Source organism: Salmo salar, chromosome 16 (assembly GCF_965601325.2).
Source record: "Salmo salar chromosome 16, fSalSal1, whole genome shotgun sequence".
Lineage (NCBI taxonomy): Eukaryota > Metazoa > Chordata > Actinopteri > Salmoniformes > Salmonidae > Salmo > Salmo salar.
Genome location: NC_138306.1, coordinates 85,188,661 through 85,210,826, shown reverse-complemented (window position 1 = coordinate 85,210,826; position 22,166 = coordinate 85,188,661). Strand labels below are relative to the sequence as shown.

Here is a 22,166-nt window from a genome sequence, read left to right as displayed (position 1 = left end):
GACAGACTGTCCCTGACACCCCCTCCCCCATGTGTCACACAGACCTGTCCCTGACACAGACTGTCCCTGACACACTGTCCCTGACACCCCCTCCCCCATGTGTCACACAGACTGTCCCTGACAGACTGTCCCTGACACACTGTCCCTGACACCCCCTCCCCCATGTGTCACACAGACCTGTCCCTGACACAGACTGTCCCTGACACCCCCTCCCCCATGTGTCACACAGACCTGGCCCTGACACAGACCTGGCCCTGACACGGTGATCTCCTGAACTCAGCGGCTAGCTCAGCCTTGCTGTTCCTCCCTGTCCGTGTAGCACAGATCTGACTCCTAATGCAGCTTGTGTCTCTTGCTGTCTGTCTGGTTGGTTGAGTTCTACTGGTGTCACCAGCTATTAGGGCTGAGTGTAGTCATGTGAAGTTCCACACCTCTCTTTGTGTTGCTGCTGACTGCCAGACTGGAGGTTACCTTTGGTCTAGTAGTGTCTGCAGTTTACTGTCAAACCAGGATTTGCATACACAGCAAGGTATGGTGAAAAAGGATTATAAAGAGAGCAGGAATCCACCACTTGACCTTTTATCTGGCAGCATGCATGGGTCTGCTTCCCACTGGCCCGACGGGACTGTGTGGAATCGGGAGACGGGACTGCCTACTGGGTGCCAGAGAGAGCTTACTGTGACGGGCGCTCTGCCCGGTAGATGGCTCTGGGACTAGGAGGAAGGTTGGAGTGGAGTAGAAGAACATGGGCAAATATGTAGAGCCCCTCTGATTGAAGATGGAGAATCTGTTACAGCCCGTCTGTTACCTTCGATGTGAAACTTCCATGTGGAAAATGATATGTCTGTCAGTGTCCACTCCAAAATTGGTATTCTAAATATCATAGGGTTTTGATTGAAAAGTGTTATCTGCCGTTTTTTTACGGCTGTTATTCCTGAATATGTAATGCTGCTCTGTTTTACATAACTGTCACGACAGAGTGGGTTTAGCACGACCCTCCATGCACTCAATGGCTCTGATGGATGAAACCTGTTTTACACATAGGCATGCACAGCCACAATATCACTGTCTCTTTCCCTGTCTCTCTCTCTCTTTCCCCATTTTTCTCTCTCGCACTCACACACGTGATATCCCCTGGACTCTGTCTGTCCATGTCAGCCCTGTCACTGTCAGCGACCTATAACCCCATTCCATCAGTGTTCCCCAGTTCTCTAAGGGTCCTGACCCCCTGACCTCTCCCTTCTCTCCCTGTGACAGGTCTGTGATGGCCATGAGCAGCTTGGAGGGCAGTGCCACCGAGGCCGTTCCGATCTGGACACCAGAGACTCCGAGCTGGTGCTAAGGACATGGGACTCTCCCTCAGAGTTAGCGACAGGCTCAGCAGCACGAGACGTTACAGTGACAAACCAGCGGTGGCGCAGGACTGCTGCTCCCAGAGGCTTCTCACCCCCTGTAGGACGTCACCACCACAGGCCCAGCAGCACCCAGTAAGTAGCTTCCTGTAAGGAGCATAGGCCATTGGCCACAAAGTACATTGGTGGGCCGGGGGAAATTTAAAAACAGCATTGACATCACTTCAGTCGAGATAGACTGACAGATATTTCAAATCAGCAACGCTGCACTTGAGTAGAAAAGATGTCGTTTGTGTGCCGGAATAACTTAGACCAGCCTGGTGTTATAGTTCTTTCTCTTCAAGATGAACATTTTTGATCTGCCTCTCAGCCAGTTTCCACTCAGTATTCAGTAAAATAACTCAAATAGCACTGCACACTGCAGAACAAAAGAACATACATTTTGTTATTGAAGAGAGCGTGTAAAGGCTTGAAGATGGGTGTGAGAGGAGCAGGTTTGGGGGAGTAACTGAGTACAATGTAATCTGATTTACAAAAAAAAATGTATCAGTTACAATACCAGCTAAAATATTGTAATGAGATACCTTTGAAAAACTAGATGATTACTTTCAAATTCAGAAAGGATGTTTGTGAGAGAAAGAAATGCATTTTGACACCTTTTGGTTTCTCAGTGACATTCAATTCAGCATGGAAAAAAGGTGTTTCAGTTTGTTCTACCTGAGAGAGTCTGACCACCAATCAGAGACCACTATGATGACCACCAATCAGAGACCACTATGATGGATCCTTTTCTAAAAGCCGGTGTGATGCGCTTTACATCATACCTGCTGTATTTCTGTATTTTGGAACTTCTGTATCTTGAAAATTGTATTGCTTATATACCAAACATTTTGGAAATATATCAACAATGGACTAATGAAACACATTATTGGGGAAGTAATCCAAAAGTAACGGAACATAATCAGATTACATTACGGAGTTTGGGTCATCTAAAATTTACATTACTGAATCCAATTCTGGACAGGTAAGGTGCTGTTTTCAAGGAATTGTTAAATATATGAACTATTTGGTTATAATATCAGCACCTCTTGAAGAGCAGAGTCCGACTAACACATCCCATTATTCCATGTTTATCTCTATCAGAGTTCTACAGCAAGGAACTGCATGCTTTTCTTCACTAAACATCAATTGATCATTTAGCCTCACATTATCGCTCAATATTGGCCACCATTAATTGGATATGAGTGATATAAAATAAGTGTAATATACTTGCCTAGTATGAGTGGTTTTAGGTGAATTTCCCATCCTTTGTGGGCTCTGCCTGTCAAGCAGCAGAAGGGCGAATTCGCCTATGTACTGTTATCTGATATTTACTTTGCTAGCTACCTGATGATAATGTTTGCTTTGCTAGCTACCTGATGATAATGTTTGCTTTGCTAGCTACCTGATGATAATGTTTGCTTTGCTAGCTACCTGATGATAATGTTTGCTTTGCTAGCTACCTGATGATAATGTTTGCTTTGCTAGCTACCTGATGATAATGTTTGCTTTGCTAGCTACCTGATGATAATGTTTGCTTTGCTAGCTACCTGATGATAATGTTTGCTTTGCTAGCTACCTGATGATAATGTTTGCTTTGCAAGCTACCGGGAGAAACAGTTGGCCAGACACCTAATGTAGTTTTTTTCTCCAACCAACCTAGCGAAGTTGGCTAACATTATCCCCGTTTCAACATTGTTAATAAGGGTTTAATCAGGATTGCTGATTGCTGAGGGACCACGTCAAATTGGCTAGTTGGTTAACAACAAATCACGTCAATATGGCTAGTTAACATTCAGGGGATAAACTAGATGGCTGTATATAAATATCTATAGTAGGATTGGGCGATTTCCAGATTGTCATATCCTCATACCGTCCTTCTATCACACCGGGATTTACGGTACTACTGGCTTAGTACGCAAAGAAGCCCATTGGGCGTCTAGCAGAATAAAAACAAAATTAGCACAAGTAACAGCACATTTCCATGGAGGTTGCTAGCTAAATATGCTAACGAGTGCAAACGAAAATAAAGAAATTGCGAAGGCAGGCAATGCAGCTCATAAAGTGATACATATATAGGTAGGAGCTACCGAATGATATTTTTGTTGCGTTTAGACATTTTACAAGCGAATGTGAGCGAGAGACATTGTGCAAATGAAAAGTTTTGACCGCATGCTTGTCTGAAGGACACTGTGGCGTCGCTAGGGCAACGGGCCTGCTCTGTTCTGAAGATGGGGGAGCAGCAGACAGCCCAGATCTGAGAGGAAAAACGCAAGGAAGTCAAGCTGCAGTGGCAGCTGTACAGATAACTCATCCAACGGGCTTTGACACCTCAAACACGGCAGAAAACTAACACAATATGATGCCCCGTGACGTTATTAATTCAGCCACGTACTTAGATAACGAGCAAGTTAATCTTAGGTGTCACCCTAACGCAGAAAGATTAAACTTCCTGTGTTTTGTAAATGCAGATCTACAATGCTTCTTATTGTAATATCTGCTCGGCATCAGACTCATTTCGTTCTTCAGTTGCTCTTCTCCACTCAGATGAGAATTCACAAAGGCCAATTCTATCAGCAGACTGCTTTGACTGATGTGGAGCTACTGTTCTCCAATACTTTTCTCTGTGTAGCCAGCCTACTGTTCTCGAATACTTTTCTCTGTGTAGCCAGCCTACTGTTCTCGAATACTTTTCTCTGTGTAGCCAGCCTACTGTTCTCGAATACTTTTCTCTGTGTAGCCAGCCTACTGTTCTCGAATACTTTTCTCTGTGTAGCCAGCCTACTGTTCTCGAATACTTTTCTCTGTGTAGCCAGCCTACTGTTCTCCAGTAGATTTCTCTGTGTAGCCAGCCTACTGTTCTCCAGTAGATTTCTCTGTGTAGCCAGCCTACTGTTCTCCAGTAGATTTCTCTGTGTAGCCAGCCTACTGTTCTCCAGTAGATTTCTCTGTGTAGCCAGCCTACTGTTCTCCAGTAGATTTCTCTGTGTAGCCAGCCTACTGTTCTCCAGTAGATTTCTCTGTGTAGCCAGCCTACTGTTCTCTGGTAAAATGCTACCTTCACCTATCTGAAATTACATGATCAATTGCTAAACTTATGGATCATGAAAAGCATGCAGTTCCTTTCTGTATAACTCTGATGAAGCTAAATGTGGAATTCTGGGAAATGTGTAGTTCTGACTGGTCTTCAGGAGGTGATGCTATTGAAACCAACTAGTTCCATTTATTTAACAATCCCTTCAACGGCACATAGTTGTCAATGGTTTAGAGGCGCTGGTGGTCTCCTTGCCCATCAGCAGTCAAACGGAACGTTCTACACTGTATTGTGCCGTTTTATTGATGACTGCCTATAGAGAGGGCCGTAGAGTCATGGAGTCATTGCACTCTTTGAACATTCTGGAATCCAGGGTGTCAGTGGTATTTATCTATAGCCACAAGCTCTGTCCTCCAATAGTATTGGCTGTGTCTTTCTGGGATTCCTCTATCCTCAAAATGAATTGGTCACTCCCCTCTGACCTTCTCCGCCATGGGGTTTGAGAAGGAATCAAGGAAAGCCAAATTGAGACAGAGGCACAGAGCTACAGTGTTCATGTCAGGGACTGAATCAGATGGGGCCTCTCAACCTCTAATTAAAATCATTAATCACAGCTCTCATAAACCAGATGTCTCCTTCCCTAACCCTCCCATCATCTCCTCTCTATGATGTCTCCTTCCTTCTCCTCTCTCTGCCTCCTTCCCTAAGCCTCCCCACCCCTCTTCTCTATGCTACTGCTGCTGCAAGAGAGAATTGCTGCATAATTAGGCCACATTATTACCAGAAACCACTGCCTTGTCACTGGCCCTGCATTAGCCCCATTACAGTAGTCATTAGATTTCAATAGACGTTTACAATATCTCTTTAGCCCATGTTTTCTCTTTCTCTATTCTCTGTAAATGCATGATATTTCAATGCCCATGTTTTCTCTCTCTATTCTCTGTAAATGCATGATATTTCAATGCCCATGTTTTCTCTCTCTCTTCTCTGTAAATGCATGATATTTCAATGCCCATGTTTTCTCTCTCTCTTCTCTGTAAATGCATGATATTTCAATGCCCATGTTTTCTCTTTCTCTCTTCTCTGACTGTAGGTAAAATATGTATTTTAGCTCTAATGGAAAATGATTTGCATTTTGATTAGTAAAATCCCAGTCTCTCTCCATCGTCTGTCTCTCTGTCTCTTTCTCCATCTCTAGGACCCCAGTAACAGCAGTGTTGTATAGAGACTCTCTGTAAGCTGTGCGTCTGATGAGGATGTCTGATCCTGTTACTGTAAAGGACATCAGTAGGACTGAGACCATGAAGGTTTGTGAGGCTGGAGTGGAGCTGGAGGCAGCAGACTGGACCGGAACCACAACACTAGGAGCAGACAGCAGGCGGAACGGTGTGAAGGACAAACCCAAACAGGCTGGGAGCCTGATGCTGGAACACAATGCCACCGGTCACCATGACGGAAGCTGCTGTGACAACAAGAGGGAAACGTCACAGGTAAACACACCGGTGTAAACATAAACAGTGCCTTTTAGTGTGGACCAATGAGAAGATCAGTTTTCCATTATCACATCCACAATTTGAACATGTTTTACCACTACTCTGGCAAAAATGTAAATATGGTAATATAATTTAACTATAGTAATGTCATCGAGCTCAGGATCAGTCATTAAAATACTCTACTGTAACAGCTAAAATACGTTGGTGGAAGATGTGCTGATACAGTGCAGCAAAATGTTCCTTTCTCTCAGGGTTGGAGGTAATGTTGACGGGGGTATTGTCTCAGGGTTGGAGGTAATGTTGACGGGGTATTGTCTCAGGGTTGGAGGTAATGTTGACGGGGTATTGTCTCAGGGTTGGAGGTAATGTTGACGGGGTATTGTCTCAGGGTTGGAGGTAATGTTGACGGGGTGTTGTCTCAGAGTTGCAGGTAACGTTGACGGGGTGTTGTCTCAGGGTTGCAGGTAATGTTGACGGGGTGTTGTCTCAGGGTTGGAGGTAATGTTGACGGGGTGTTGTCTCAGGGTTGGAGGTAATGTCTCAGGGTTGGAGGTAATGCTGGAGGCAGGAGTATAAATGGGAAGCAGGACAAGTAAAAGCGCTTGGTGGCTGGCACCCCAGCCAGACTGAAGAAGACAGATAATCTGGATCTCAAATCCTGGCTTATCTACAAACTTCCTGTGTGTCACCCTGAGAGAGAGACTGAATGGGTGCCGGATGGGGGGAGAGAGGGAGGGGTGTGTTTCTCTCTGTGTGTCTCCTCTGTGACTTTGCCACCATCTGCCCCTGCCACGTTCTCTTTCTCAGGCCAGGTACCTTGTAGTGCAGACGTCAGCGTTTCCTTCTCTCTCCTCTCTCATTGTTCCTTTCCTTTCTGCCCTGTTCAATTATCTGATCTACTGGTGCGTTCACACCTACTGTGAGGCGCGCGCGCGCACACACACGCCACTCTCTGTCTCTAAGGGTCATACACATGCCTGGAAATGGAAACGGTCCATTTCCATCTTTATTTCATGAATGTTATCTGACCCACCAGCGCAGCGGGGAAAGGAACTGTCCTCTGGTTGGTTTTAGAGGACGGGACCAAGAGAAGAGGGAGTGTCTGTGTGTACAGACGGTGTCTCAGCGGCAGCCCGAGAGGAGCATGGGGCCTGCCATCCGTTCTGTCTAAATCAGACTCAGCCTTCGCCTCTGACTCTCTAGGACTTCTCCCTGTACACACACATATGCAAACACACACACACACACACACACACACACGAAGAGTAGAGGCACTGAGATGTCTCCCCCCCCCCCCCCCGCTGCTTCCTGTTCCTCTCCAACCTCAGACCACTGCTCTTTGCTCTAGTCTACATGACAGGAAAATGGGTCTGAGAGGGAGGGAGATGTGAAAATGATCAGAGAAAATTCAGTTAAATGTACATAGTAGTGAGACAGAACTCTGGGTCTAATTTCTCAGACAGGAAGGTGTTTGAATCACTAGGGTGAGAATTCATCTTGGCCCAAAAAGGGCTCCTCTTCGTGTTTTGTCACATGAGTATATTGATTGGCTGAGCTCTTTAGTAGGATGTACGTTGACGTCCAACATGTATGACGTATGTATTCAGCCTTCCTGTTGTTCTGGACCACAATATTATTTAACCTTGTAGTTTTGTTAGCTAAACTCCTCCTTTTTGTGGTCCGTTTGGGACAGCAGCAGTCTCCTGTATCAGCTGGCCAGCCCGTGATGGGCTCTAAGGTACAGTCGGTGGATTAGCATGATGCCTGGCATGTCTGCCTGGCAACTACCACATACATTATCATTTTATCTCAAGTGTTTCTGCTCAGAAGACTATCTATATTTGTCTGCTGTTGACTTGGTTCTTGTTCTGTAGTGAACAGGGGGGTTCATACTCATTCCGTGGAGGCCCTAGTGTCAGAGGGTTTGTCCTTTCAGTTCAGACCTAGACAACCAGGTGAGTTCTTTACTAATTAGTAACCTTCATTTATCAATCCAGTACAAGGGACCTGCAGACACTCGGCCCTCTGTGGAATGAGTTTGACACGTGATTTAGTCATCCCTTTAAAACCATCCGGTGGAATGAGTTTGACACGTGATTTAGTCATCCCTTTAAAACCATCCGGTGGAATGAGTTTGACACGTGATTGAAGTCATCCCTTTCAAACCATCCGGTGGAATGAGTTTGACACGTGATTTAGTCATCCCTTTAAAACCATCCGGTGGAATGAGTTTGACACGTGATTGAAGTCATCCCTTTAAAACCATCCGGTGGAATGAGTTTGACACGTGATTTAGTCATCCCTTTAAAACCATCCGGTGGAATGAGTTTGACACGTGATTGAAGTCATCCCTTTAAAACCATCCGGTGGAATGAGTTTGACACGTGATTGAAGTCATCCCTTTAAAACCATCCGGTGGAATGAGTTTGACACGTGATTGAAGTCATCCCTTTAAAACCATCCAGACCTTGTGGTGCATTAGTATTATTTATCTTCACTTGCATGACGATCAGACGTTTAAACTGACTTATTTACGTGTATTTACATGTTTGCTAACCATCACGTTAGTTACATGCATGGATTGGATTTGATTCACCCAACTCATTTTGAGGTCTGAACATTTTCTGTTGGTCGTGATTGCTTGGTGCTTGCTGGCCTTTACGTCTTGGTTTGTATTTTTACTTGGTCGGTTCGCGTTGGCGTTTTGAAATGATCAACGCACGTCATCTAAAGGAATATATTTTGAACCGTTGTCAATACACTGCACTCTCTCTCAGTCCAAGGCCAAGGTAAAGTTAGTACGGAGCCTGGCTGTCTGTGAAGAGTCCTCTCCTCCCTTTCTAACTGCACACCAGCTGACACCAGATCCTCAGGTAAACCTTTAGACACACGCTCACACACACACACACACACACACCTTTGGGTAAACCCCCAGACGACTCCTCCTACCCCATTAGCTGTGGCTCATTTCACAAACATCACTCTGCCTTCACACCAGACACACACAGGAGCCAGCAGCTAGAGGGCCTTGCATTTCATCCAGTCAGCACTAACTTCATCAAAACCACGAGGGTGTTCTCCACCATCAGCCGGTGTGTGTGTGTACCTGCGGTGTGTGTGTGTGTGCGCGTCCTGTATTACTCACATCCATTTTGGAGAACATAGTATTTTCACGTGTCAGAACATGGAGACCTGTGGATTGATATAATTGAATAGTATGGTTGTCACTATGATGTTAGGCTTCCTTCAACCTATTCCTTTGTCACCACTCAAACATGTCCACGGCTAATGGTGTTTGAAGTGATATAGGTTATCTTTTTGGGGGGGGGGGGTTTGTCTTTCTGTGTTAAGCTGCAATTTTTTATGCCAATTATTTCTTCTTGAGTGAAAATGTTTCCTTGGTGTGGAGGAGAAATAAATGATTGTAAAGATGCATTGTCCCGGCTGTGAAACGGGTTACTAGGAAACCCTGACTGTGTGTTTAAATGGATAGACTTCCTTGAACTAGTGTGTGAGATTTAACCCCCTCCTTCTGAGTTCTACTTTTATCTTTCTTTCTCTTCTTCCTCCCTCTCTTTTTCTCATCTTTCTCTCTTCCTCTCTCTCTTTTGCCCTCTCTCCACCTGCCCTCCATTCCTCACATCTCTTTCATTGTTGCCTTTCTGCAGCAATGTTGGTTCTTTCTTTTGTTAACCTGTTGTGCTGTATCACTACAGCAAAGCCTCCCTGAGAGGCAGAGTATATATTTTTGTATTTAACCTTTATTTAACTAGGCAAGTCAGTTGGGAACAAATTGTTATTTTCAATGATGGCCTAGGAACAGTGGGTTAACTGCCTTGTTCAGGGGCAGAATGACAGATTTGTACCTTGTCAGCTGGGGGATTTGATCTACCAACCTTTTGGTTACTGGCCCAACGCTCTAACCACTAGGCTACCATTTTATATCACTAATGTAAACATTACATCTCCCTTCCAGAAACCACTGGCTCCCAACTTCTTTATCTAGTTGCTTCTATCCTGAAGTCGTATATAATTTAAGCTTCTTGCAGCCAGCACTCTGAATCTGCGTTCCAAATGGCACCCTATTCCCTGTGGGCCCTGGTCAAAAGTAGTGCCCTATATAGGGAATAGGGTGTCATTTAGGTCGCAGGCTGAGTTTCAGTGTGCTGTTCAGCTTTTAGCTCCTCTCTGGTTTTTGTACTAGTGTTGAATAGTGAATGAGAGCAGGGAATGAAGCAGAGATTAAGATGAGTAGCAGGGTTAAACCAAAGGCTGGGATGCTGAGAAGGCCTTGAAACACACAGAATTTGAATGATTGGAATGTACATTTTCATTCAAGTGAGTACTGTCAAATGGTTGTTATATTCTCCTGAACTAACAGTTATTTCCATGCTCGCTAAGCCTTAGACATTTTACAATTCATATTTTAGTAATTTAGCAGACTCTTATCCAGAGCGACTTACAGGCACAGTGAGGGTTAGGGCAAGGGCACATGAACAGATTTTACACCTAGTCAGCTCGGGGATTCCAACCAGCGACCTTTCCATTACTGGCCCAACGCTCTTAACCACTAGGCTACCTGCCACCATTATAAAATACAATCATTCAAGCGAGTTTCAAATGGCTGTGATATGAGGGGCTTTCCCCCCCATTCTAGTCATTTTATTTCTATGCTTGCCTTCCAAAGGGAGTTATTTCATGTGGTACAATAAAGGCAATGATGGATGTTAAGGTGTGGAAGATGGGACGGGCTTTCTATTGGTGGATGTGAAGGTGTAGAAGCTGGGACGGGCTTTCTATTGGTGGATGTGAAGGTGTGGAAGTTGGGACTGGCTTTCTATTGGTGGATGTGAAGGTGTGGAAGACAGGACAGGCTTTCTATTGAATGTATTCTCTTCCCCCAACATAAAGCAGATCTATATTTGACTCAGTATTCACTCCTCTGTAGGTCCATGTACTGTTTGTTTAGTCACATTGTAATGTCAAAATGATGTCCGATTTTTCAGGTGTTTAATGACTAAATAAAACAGTGTTAACGTTGTGATTGACGAGGGGATTATTGCACGTAGAGGAAGGTTTATCGCTCTGTGCAGCACAGGGTTTTAGTTGAGCTGTTATTTGAAATGAAAACGGTGCTCTCGTAGTAAATCAGATGGTTTTTTAAATGAGGTCGGTCGGCATGTACTTGTTTGCACAAACGAAACATGTAAAAACCTTAAATATTTTTTTATTAACTTCTATGGGCTACCCTAGTCAACAGCCAGTGGAATCGCGTGGCGTGAAATACAAATACCTCAAATGCTATAACTTCAATTTGTCAAACATATGACTATTTTACACCATTTTAAAGACAAGACTCGTTAATCTAACCACATTGTCCAATTTCAAAAAGGCTTTACAGCGAAAGCAAAACATTAGATTATGTCAGGAGAGTACCCTGACAAAAATAATCACACAGCCATTTTCAAAGCAAGCATATATGTCACAAAAACCAAAACCACAGCTAAATGCAGCACTAACCTTTTGATGATCTTCACCAGATGACACTCCTAGGACATTATGTTATACAATACATGCATGTTTTGTTCAATCAAGTTCATATTTATATAAAAAAACAGCTTTTTACATTAGCATGTGATGTTCAGAACTAGCATACCCACCGCAAACTTCTGGTGAATTTACTAAATTACTCATGATAAACTTTCACAAAATACATAACAATTATTTTAAGAATTATAGATACAGAATTCCTTTATACAATCGCGGTGTCAGATTTTAAAATAGCTTTTCGGTGAAAGCACATTTTGCAATATTCTGAGTACATAGCCCGGCCATCACGGCTAGCTATTTTGACACCCACCAAGTTTGGGGCTCACTAAACTCAGAATTACTATTAGAAAAATTGGTTTACCTTTGCTGTTCTTCGTCAGAATGCACTCCCAGGACTTCTACTTCAACAACAAATGTGGTTTTGGTTCCAAATAATCCGTAGTTATATTCAAATAGCTCCGTTTTGTTCGTGCGTTCAGGTCACTATCCGAAGGGTGACGCGCGAGCGCATTTTGTGACAATTCTTTTAAAAATATTCCATTACCGTACTTAGAAGCATGTCAAACGCTGTTTAAAATCAATTTTTATGCTATTTTTCTCGTAAAATAGCGATAATATTCCAACCGGGCAACGTTGTATTCATTCAAAGGCTGAAAGAAAAAAATGGAGTAGTCTCGTGAATGCGCATCTCAGTCTCACTGTCCCCAGGCTGACCACTCACAAACTCTGCTGCTTCTGCTGTTCTTTGCCCAGAGACAGCAGACACCCCTTTCCACTTTCTGGCGGCTTTACAGAGCCAATGGAAGCCTTAGAAAATGTCACGTTATAGCACAGATGCTGTATTTTCGATAGAGATGCAACAGAAGGACAACAAATTGTCAGACAGGGCACTTCCTGTATGGAATCTTCTCAGGTTTTGGTCTGCCATAGGAGTTCTGTTATACTCACAGACACCATTCAAACAGTTTTAGAAACTTTAGAGTGTTTTCTATCCAAATATACTAATTATATGCATATTCTCGTTTCTGGGCAAGAGTAGTAACCAGTTTTAAATCGAGTACGTTTTTTTTATCCGGCCGTGCAAATACTGCCCCCTAGCCCCAACAGGTTTAACTTCCAACCAAGTGTGCGATTGTGAAGCTAATTAGATGCAAATTCTTAATGTGACATGCTAATTAATTCTGTCTGTATTTTAATTTTAGTGTACTTCTCATATGGCACCCTATTCCCTATGTAGTGCACTACTTTTGACCAGGGCCCATAGGGAATAGGCTGCAATTTAGGATACAGACGTAATCATGGGGATATTAGCTAGTAGCTACCACTGAAGTTTTTATTTCTTACTCTTCAAATTCACATCCAGATATCCCAGTCCTTTGATAAGGAGGAGCTGTCTGCCAAGGAGGAGAAGGTGGAGAAACCAGAGAAGATGCCCAGGAAAATGCTGTCAAGAGGTGTGTGGGTGTGGGAGAGTTGGCGCAGAGGTTGATTGTTATCTTTGTGTTGTAAATAGTGAGAGAGAATATAATGGTCTTCCCTGCCTTCACAGACACGGTTGTGTTTGTATGTTACAATACAAGACCTTGGAGACATGTTGTGAGGTTTAGTCTAGAGAACTAATGAACTGATTCCGGAACATGGAGCTCTCTGAGAAATCCAATATAGAATCCTAGGAGACTATGGGTGCGTTCGTAAATTCACTCTGGCTATCTACTCCCGATTTCAGAGCACTCACGTCGGAGTGTTCCAGAGCGCACAATAACCTATTTTTATTTATATATATATATATTTTATTTACTAATCTACAACAACCATTGAATATCAATATAGTATTGACTATGACCGGTTAAAGTGTATTTGGAAAGTATTCAGACCCCTTGACTTTTCCCACTTTTGTTACGTTACAAACTTCTTCTAAAATTGATTTAAATTGTTTTTTTCCCCTCATCAATCTACACACAATACCCCATAATGACAAAGCATTTTTTGCAAATGTATTCAACTATCACATTTACACAAGTATTCAGACCCTTTACTCAGTACTTTGTTGAAGCACCTTTTGCAACGATTACAGCCTTGAGTCTTCTTGGGTATGACGCTACAAGCTTGGCACACCTGTATTTGGGGAGTTTCTCCCATTTTTCTCTGCAGATCCTCTCAAGCTCTGTCAGGTTCGATGGGGAGCGTCGCTGCACAGCTATATTCAGGTCTCTCCAGAGATGTTCAATCGTGTTCAAGTCCGGGTTCTGGCTGGGCCACTCAAGATCATTCAGAGACTTGTGCTTAGTGTCACTCCAGAGTGAATTTACGAACACAGCCCATAGTCCACAAAGATGTGTTGTGTATAGAGCACCATTACCAGAATGATTGGTCCTCTTGTGTCTAGATTCCAGCCAGGACTACACAGACTCTACTGGAATAGACCTGCATGAGTTCCTGGTCAAAACTCTTAAGAACAACCCCAGAGACAGAATGATGCTGTTGAAGTTGGAGCAGGACATTCTGGATTTTATCAGTAATAATGAGTAAGTTATTTAACAAATACATTTATTGATTGATTTAATGTATTTTATTAATTTATAGTTAATGCAAGTTTATTCGAATTCAATTCTATAGTTGCATTATTTTAGCCTTTCAGTAAAGCTCATTCAGCTCTTGTGTTTCCTAGAAGCCAGAAGAGGAAGTTCCCTCCCATGACGTCGTACCATAGAATGCTGCTACACCGAGTGGCTGCCTACTTTGGCATGGATCACAATGTTGACCCCACTGGGAAGTCTGTCATCATCAACAAAACTAGCAATACAAGAATGTATGTTTTTCATTTGGTACCAGTCAGTTTAAAAACATTTTATAATACATTATTTTCAGGATTTATACTGAACCACAATAATACATTTTGTTAGATTCTATGAAGCTTAAATACATCAAATTGCTTTGAAAGTAGAAAGTATGTATTTGGTGTAGATTTTTTTCCCCCCACGCCTCTAAACTTCCAGCAATGTAAATTCTCTTCCACAGACCAGATCAAAAATTCTCAGAACATATAAAAGACGACAAAACAGATGATTTCCAAAAACGCTACATTCTCAAAAGAGACAACGCCAGCTTCGACCGGGAAGACGGCATGGTAGGGTGTTTCTGTGTTCCAATCAAATGTCACGCTGTGTCCCAAATGACACTCTATTCTCTATATAGTGCCCTATGGGCCCTGGTCAACAGAAGTAAAGTATATAGGGAATAGTGTGCCATTTGGGATGTATTCTCAGCGATATGTCTTTGAGAGGGTGACAATCTGGTGCTGCTGTTCCGGCTGCTGGCTAGGCTAAGCTGCGCGGAAGCTGCTGGCTAGGCTAAGCTGCGCGGAAGCTGCTGGCTAGGCTAAGCTGCGCGGAAGCTGCTGGCTAGGCTAAGCTGCGCGGAAGCTGCTGGCTAGGCTAAGCTGCGCGGAAGCTGCTGGCTAGGCTAAGCTAAGCTGCGCGGAAGCTGCTGGCTAGGCTAAGCTAAGCTGCGCGGAAGCTGCTGGCTAGGCTAAGCTAAGCTGCGCGGAAGCTGCTGGCTAGGCTAAGCTAAGCTGCGCGGAAGCTGCTGGCTGGGCTAAGCTGCAGCTGCGCGGAAGCTGCTGGCTGGGCTAAGCTGCAGCTGCGCGGAAGCTGCTGGCTAGGCTAAGCTGCGCGGAAGCTGCTGGCTAGGCTAAGGTTGTGCATGTGCTTGCAGATACGAATGCGCCTGAAAGACGACAGGAGAAGCAAATCTATCGAGGAGAGAGAGGAGGACTATCAGAGAGCCAGGGACAGGATATTTGCACCAGATGTGAGATTTTGGCTAATCAATTTAGATTAATGATGCATTTGTGTTTATTTTGAAGTAAAATATGGATATGCTTTATGGACTGCAAATGACATGTAAGTAAGACATTGAAATAGATGTATTTTTTTCCACAGGGAGATCATTTCCATCTAGATGGAAGGTAAATATCATTCACATATCAGTCTAATCTGACACTTACAACGTTTGACTGGTTGGTCCAACGTGGACGGTTTGACTGGTTGGTCCAACGTGGACGGTTTGACTGGTTGGTCCAACGTGGACGGTTTGACTGGTTGGTCCAACGTGGACGGTTTGACTGGTTGGTCCAACGTGGACGGTTTGACTGGTTGGTCCAACGTGGACGGTTTGACTGGTTGGTCCAACGTGGACGGTTTGACTGGTTGGTCCAACGTGGACGGTTTGACTGGTTGGTCCAACGTGGACGGTTTGACTGGTTGGTCCAACGTGGACGGTTTGGCTGGTTGGTCCAACGTGGACGGTTTGGCTGGTTGGTCCAACGTGGACGGTTTGACTGGTTGGTCCAACGTGGACGGTTTGACTGGTTGGTCCAACGTGGACGGTTTGACTGGTTGGTCCAACGTGGACGGTTTGACTGGTTGGTCCAACGTGGACGGTTTGGCTGGTTGGTCCAACGTGGACGGTTTGGCTGGTTGGTCCAACGTGGACGGTTTGGCTGGTTGGTCCAACGTGGACGGTTTGGCTGGTTGGTCCAACGTGGACGGTTTGATATCCTTTGATAATGTTGCATGGTCGTCTCCCCATGCAGGAGCCCTGATGAAGAGGCTTGTATCAGCACACAACAGAGACGGCAACTCTTCAGGTACTTCCTTTCTGTCACAGATCTCTCTCCCACACACCCACACACACACACACACACACACACACACACACACACACACACACACACACATATATCTATCCATCCCTTGTTTTCTCAGACTAGGGGACGGGCGATCAGCCAGCAGTAGACAGAGCAGCTCTGAGAATGACCCCAAGAACTGTGATGCCCGGCCGTGGAGCAGCACTGATTCAGACAGCTCCAACCGTAACCTGAGGCCGACCATGACCAAGGCCAGCAGCTTCAGCAGCATCTCTGTCCTCATCAGAGGAGACAGCTCAGCCAGCAGCAAGAGCACCGGACGCCTCTCCAAAACAGGCAAGTATTAGGGGGAGGGTGGGGGTGGGGGGGGCACTGGCTCATGCACACGTAGTCAAATGCACGTGCGACGTATCGTGTCCAGTCTGCTTTGTTCCACAGCACAGTGAAGCACCTGTTTTAATGACAGAATGAACCCTAAGAATGAAGAAAAAAATGTGTTCTGTGTCCATGACTACTTGGTGGTAACCGATTTACCCCAAGTGTGGTCAGTCACCCCTAGACAATGTGATGCACTAGTTTCTGACTGACATGAGTTGGAATTGGTCCTTCACTGTGTGTGTGTGTGTGTGTGTGTGTGCACCATCCCTGTTTAATACAGGCATACTGGGGGAATGGAGAGCCAGTTTTCTTTGTTTATGCTGTTTTGGTTCCTCCTCTGTTCCTTGTCTTTTCGATCATATTTGTTGTTGCTGCCTCTGTTCTAGAGGCTTTTCTTTTAGGTTTCATGTGATTCCATTTTCACAGTGCACTGACTGCCAGACAGACAGCTTTTTCCTTGAGTTTTTTCTTTAACGTTGTTTACGAAGATGGGGCTCACTTTGTGCAGCACAACATCTGCTCTGCTGTTACTGGGAGGCCGTTTTGTGTTCCTGTTAGCTCTGTCCTGTGGCTCATCTCTTCTGCATGCAGTGCATGTCATCTTTTTGGTTCTTTGCCATCGTTTAGCATCTTTGGTTTTAGCTTTTTTTCTCTTTTTGTTTTAGTATCCCCCATTTCTTTAAGTGCTGGTTGTTTAGTTTGTGTAGAAAACATGAAGAATGATGGCCATCACAATTCTGAATTCATTGGCTTTTACTGTTGGCAAGACGGAGACGTCTTTCTCACCTCTCCAGTAGTACGTCCAGAGAGACCAAACTTGGGCCCAGTTTTCCTCTTTTGTCTGTCCAGATTTCAAAGCTCCTGATGGCTTTGCTTTTGACATCAAATATTGGAGGTTTGCGTACGTGCCAGAAGACCAACTCTGACGTTGTAAACCAGGAAAATGTGTCTGTGGCTGCATTACTGACAAACTAATAACATGTTTGTGGTTATACTCTTTAAGATATGGACCACTTAAAATTACAGTTGATATGGGCTCATGCAAGATGCCCACAGAGGGACAAATATCACCTATAGCCAATGAATTCACTCACCGTGTGTCCCACTTTTGAATGGACCAATGGCTATCCTGCTTCTACTCCTGTTACTGCAGAAGTGACCAATAGCTGTACCCCTGCCCGGAGGCTGGCTGTGCATGTGCTACAAGCCGCTGCCTCTTTTTTAACTTTTATTCACCTTTTATTTAACCAGGCAAGTCAGTTAAGAACAAATTCTTATTTACAATGATGGTTACACTATAGGACGTCTTTCGTGATCCTCTCTGTAGGACGTTTAGTGATCTTTTCATCCCTCCCTCCTCTAGGTTCTGAGTCTTCTAATAGTGTAGGGTCTTCTACGAGTTCCATCTCTCGCCCCCAAGTACTCCACCTGCCTCTCCCTGTCCCAGCTGCTCTAACCCAGGCAGCCGGCCCTGTCAGGGGCCCCAGCACGGTGCAACCAACACCTTCCTCCTCCTCTGCGTCCTGCGCTGCCACGGCCCCCAGCTGTAGTAGGACTTCTGTGCACTGTGATCGGGGCAGCAGGAATGGCACGGCGCCTGCATCCGGCCCAGCGCCAACCCAGGCCACTGCTAATGCTACTAGTTACTATTTTCTTCCCCCGGAAGCCACAGGGATACCGCCTGGCAGTATACTGGTCAACCCACACACAGGTTGGTATCTTCTGATCAGGGTTGGTCCTCATCCCTCAGTTCATATCGGCTGGATTGGCCTGTCTCTGTGTGCTGTCTTTATATAGGCTGGATTGGCCTGTCTCTGTGTGCTGTCTTTATATAGGCTGGATTGGCCTGTCTCTGTGTGCTGTCTTTATATAGGCTGGATTGGCCTGTCTCTGTGTGCTGTCTTTATATAGGCTGGATTGGCCTGTCTCTGTGTGCTGTCTTTATTTTGGGTTTGATGTGATGTTTGGTCCTGGTTGGTTTTGATCATAGTTCTTGTAAAACAAACTTCTTATTCAGTCTATTAGTCTGTCTGCTCTTCTCTTAGACTGTTGCTGAAATTTCTCAAACTACATATTTTGTTTTGGATCAAATATATATCAAAGCCTTTCCAGATTGAATGAATGGACTAAGGGAGTTGGTAAACTGTATATATTCATGGTTTAGTCATTATTCAGGATACATGTTACTATAGCATAACTCCTGACTAAATTATACTCAAATGTCCTGTAGCCTCTACTGCAGGGCTGTCCAACCCTCTTCCTGGAGATCTACTGTCCTGTAGGGCGGTAGATCTCCAGGAAGAGGGTTGAACTGAAAACCCACAGGGCGGTAGATCTCCAGGAAGAGGGTTGAACTGAAAACCCACAGGGCGGTAGATCTCCAGGAAGAGGGTTGAACTGAAAACCCACAGGGCGGTAGATCTCCAGGAAGAGGGTTGGACTGAAAACCCACAGGGCGGTAGATCTCCAGGAAGAGGGTTGGGCAGCCCTGGTCTACAGTGTATCTAAGTTTGTTGTTCCCCACCTGCAGGCCAACCCTTTGTAAACCCTGACGGCAGTGCTGTGGTCTACAACCCCTCGATGACCTCACAGCAAGGTGGGAGGAGCCAGCAGCCCTTGGCCCCTCCCCTACCGCCCCCAGCCCCGCACCAGCCAGCCAATCACGTCCTCTCCCAGGTCAGTCAATGAGTCTACAGCCCATGTATCCCTTCTTTCTCCAGAAAGCCCATTCACTCCCCGCATGCACTCATTTCTTTACTCTACCTGTTCTCAGTTAATATACTAGATTAGAATCCGTCATTCTTTAATTCATGCCTCCTAATTTCCCAGAGAACATTCATCATCTACGAGCTAGGGCTGAGTGAATTATCTAGATATCAATCAGGTTAAATTAATTGTGATATTAATCAGCCAGCTCTAGTTCCTCCTATTCAATCACCTCTGACTTCTTAACTTATGGAGATCTCTCTCCTCTCTTTCCCTCTGTTCTGTCCTTTTCTCCTCCTTCAGCCGGTTCGGCATCTCCAGCCCTCTGCTCCACAGCCGATCCAGTACTCAACCATCTCTTACCCTCCTCCTCAGTTCCTGCCACTCTCCCCTAACCAACACTACACTTTGGTACCTATCAATCCTCTCTCTCCTCTCCTCCCCCTCTATCTCCCACCCGTCTGTTTCTGTCCAGTTGCCTCTTCAGCACCTTAATTAGGTGGTCTTTTATAAGACATGGTTGTTACGTGTGTTAATTCCAGAAGTTTATATTTTTATACAGTCTTTGATGTAATGTATGATGGAAACCCATCTTTATCTGGGAAGACTTTGTGATTGAAGAAGTGTTCAGCAGGATCATGTTCATTAGGCAGAAGACATTTGAAACCAGCAGTTTGCCCAATGGGAACCCAGAATCTTGTTTTCTGTTGCAAAATGTCAAGCAACTGAGTGCTTGTTGAACATGACCCTGTTAGCCCTATGACCCGGTTAGGTGGAACATGACCCTGTTAGCCCTATGACCCGGTTAGGTGGAACATGACCCTGTTAGCCCTATGACCCGGTTAGGTGGAACATGACCCTGTTAGCCCTATGACCCGGTTAGGTGGAACATGACCCTGTTAGCCCTATGACCCGGTTAGGTGGAACATGACCCTGTTAGCCCTATGACCCGGTTAGGTGGAACATGACCCTGTTAGCCCTATGACCCGGTTAGGTGGAACATGACCCTGTTAGCCCTATGACCCGGTTAGGTGGAACATGACCCTGTTAGCCCTATGACCCGGTTAGGTGGAACATGACCCTGTTAGCCCTATGACCCGGTTAGGTGGAACATGACCCTGTTAGCCCTATGACCCGGTTAGGTGGAACATGACCCTGTTAGCCCTATGACCCTGTTAGCCTTATGACCCAGTTAGGTAGAAGATGACCCAGTTAGGTTGAACATGACCCAGTTAGGTTGAACATGACCCTGTTAGGTTGAACATGACCCAGTTAGGTTGAACATGACCCTGTTAGGTTGAACATGACCCTGTTAGCCCTGTGACCCAGTTGGGTAGAACATGGCCCTGTGACCCAGTTGGGTAGAACGTGGCCCTGTGACCCAGTTGGGTAGAACGTGGCCCTGTGACCCAGTTGGGTAGAACGTGGCCCTGTGACCCAGTTGGGTTGAACGTGGCCCAGTTGGGTTGAATATGACCTTGTTAGCCCTGTGACCCAGTTAGGTAGAACATGACCCTGTTAGACCGCTGTGCCACTCGGGAGCTAAGGCACTGCATTACAGTGCTAGAGGTGTCACTACAGACCCTGGTTCGATCCCGGGCTGTATCACAACCGACCGTGATCGGAAGTCCCATAGGGCGGCACACAATTGGCCCAGCGTCGTCCAGGTTAGGGGAGGGTTTGGCCGGGGGTAGGCCGTAATTGTAAAATAAGAATTTGTTTTTAACTGACTTGCTTAGTAAAATAAAGGTTAGATAAAACCACCCTGTTAGGTAGACTAGATCTGGCTGCGTTCTGTTAGGTAGACTAGATCTGGCTGCGTTCTGTTAGGTAGACTAGATCTGGCTGCGTTCTGTTAGGCAGACTAGATCTGGCTGCGTTCTGTTAGGCAGACTAGATCTGGCTGCGTTCTGTTAGGCAGACTAGATCTGGCTGCGTTCTGTTAGGCAGACTAGATCTGGCTGCGTTCTGTTAGGCAGACTAGATCTGGCTGCGTTCTGTTAGGCAGACTAGATCTGGCTGCGTTCTGTTAGGCAGACTAGATCTGGCTGCGTTCTGTTAGGCAGACTAGATCTGGCTGCGTTCTGTTAGGCAGACTAGATCTGGCTGCGTTCTGTTGTCCTCCTTTCCTGACCTGGTTTCACCCAACACATCCCTCTATGGCTGATTTAAAGCACTGAAACTAACGGTTTTTAATCATTAATTCAATACCAGATGTTGAATAATCCATGAGTAGATACGCTAAACTTCCAATTTACTGCCACTGAACAGCTTGTCATAGATGACCTAGACTGAGGTAGCCTACTCTGGTGCTATAAATATCCCAGTTTGGGTTCCCTGGGTGGTGTTCGGCATCAAACGGTAGAAAACTGACTGAAACGGGGAGAGACTACTAGAACTTGACTCCAATAAGACACATTCATTTTCTGTTTGAAAATGTTTTGCTACGGTGTGCCCTAATAAATATGACCCTGATAATTTTGGCCGTGGTCTTGATGCCCATTGCCTCTGGCCCTGTCTATTGATTGATTGGATTTGACCATTTTAAAGGACATGTCCAGACAGTACATATATTTGAAACATATGTTTTCAGCATTATTCTCTCCCCACAGCAAGAAGGGCTTGCTTCCCAGTTCAGCCACATGAGTGTGGTGCGCCAGGCGTCCAGCGACGGCACGAACGGCGGCTCCCACCCTGCCATGTACCCCTCGGGCCCTGTGGTGCTCCAGGGCCCCCTGCAGCACCAGCAGACTGGCTACATGGTGGCCCCTCCAGGGCCCCCTGTGGTGGGACAAACCCAGGCCTACCCCACCCCCGGCCCTGCACACCCTTTGAGCCAGCCGGTCATGCAGCAACAGGGCTACATGCCACAGCAGGTACAACAGTTACAGTACAGTCACTCACATGGTCAGTCAACACACCATCTCATGGCATCGTCTACTTCAACTACCTACTTGTTGGTCTCA

At 45.3% G+C, this 22,166-nt stretch overlaps 1 protein-coding gene across 10 annotated transcripts in view; it reads left to right on the top strand.

Annotated features, from left to right (window-relative positions):
- Positions 1–22,166, top strand: part of LOC106574855 (R3H domain-containing protein 1) — a 50,426-nt gene that overhangs the window by 10,883 nt on the left and 17,377 nt on the right. For 5 of the 10 annotated variants that reach the window (XM_082963085.1, XM_082963084.1, XM_082963082.1 and 2 more), the window contains exons 2-17: positions 1,258–1,487; positions 5,624–5,915; positions 7,612–7,656; positions 8,696–8,791; positions 12,832–12,922; positions 13,855–13,993; positions 14,137–14,277; positions 14,487–14,595; positions 15,183–15,278; positions 15,410–15,435; positions 16,063–16,116; positions 16,235–16,452; positions 17,858–18,205; positions 19,025–19,170; positions 19,504–19,611; positions 21,813–22,076. In XM_082963085.1, coding sequence (XP_082819211.1) covers positions 5,676–5,915; positions 7,612–7,656; positions 8,696–8,791; positions 12,832–12,922; positions 13,855–13,993; positions 14,137–14,277; positions 14,487–14,595; positions 15,183–15,278; positions 15,410–15,435; positions 16,063–16,116; positions 16,235–16,452; positions 17,858–18,205; positions 19,025–19,170; positions 19,504–19,611; positions 21,813–22,076 — 2,121 coding nt within the window. In that variant the 5' untranslated portion in view covers positions 1,258–1,487; positions 5,624–5,675. The remainder of the gene's footprint in view (positions 1–1,257; positions 1,488–5,623; positions 5,916–7,611; positions 7,657–8,695; positions 8,792–12,831; positions 12,923–13,854; positions 13,994–14,136; positions 14,278–14,486; positions 14,596–15,182; positions 15,279–15,409; positions 15,436–16,062; positions 16,117–16,234; positions 16,453–17,857; positions 18,206–19,024; positions 19,171–19,503; positions 19,612–21,812; positions 22,077–22,166) is intronic. The other 5 variants (XM_082963086.1, XM_082963089.1, XM_082963087.1 and 2 more) reach the window with 5 other exon arrangements.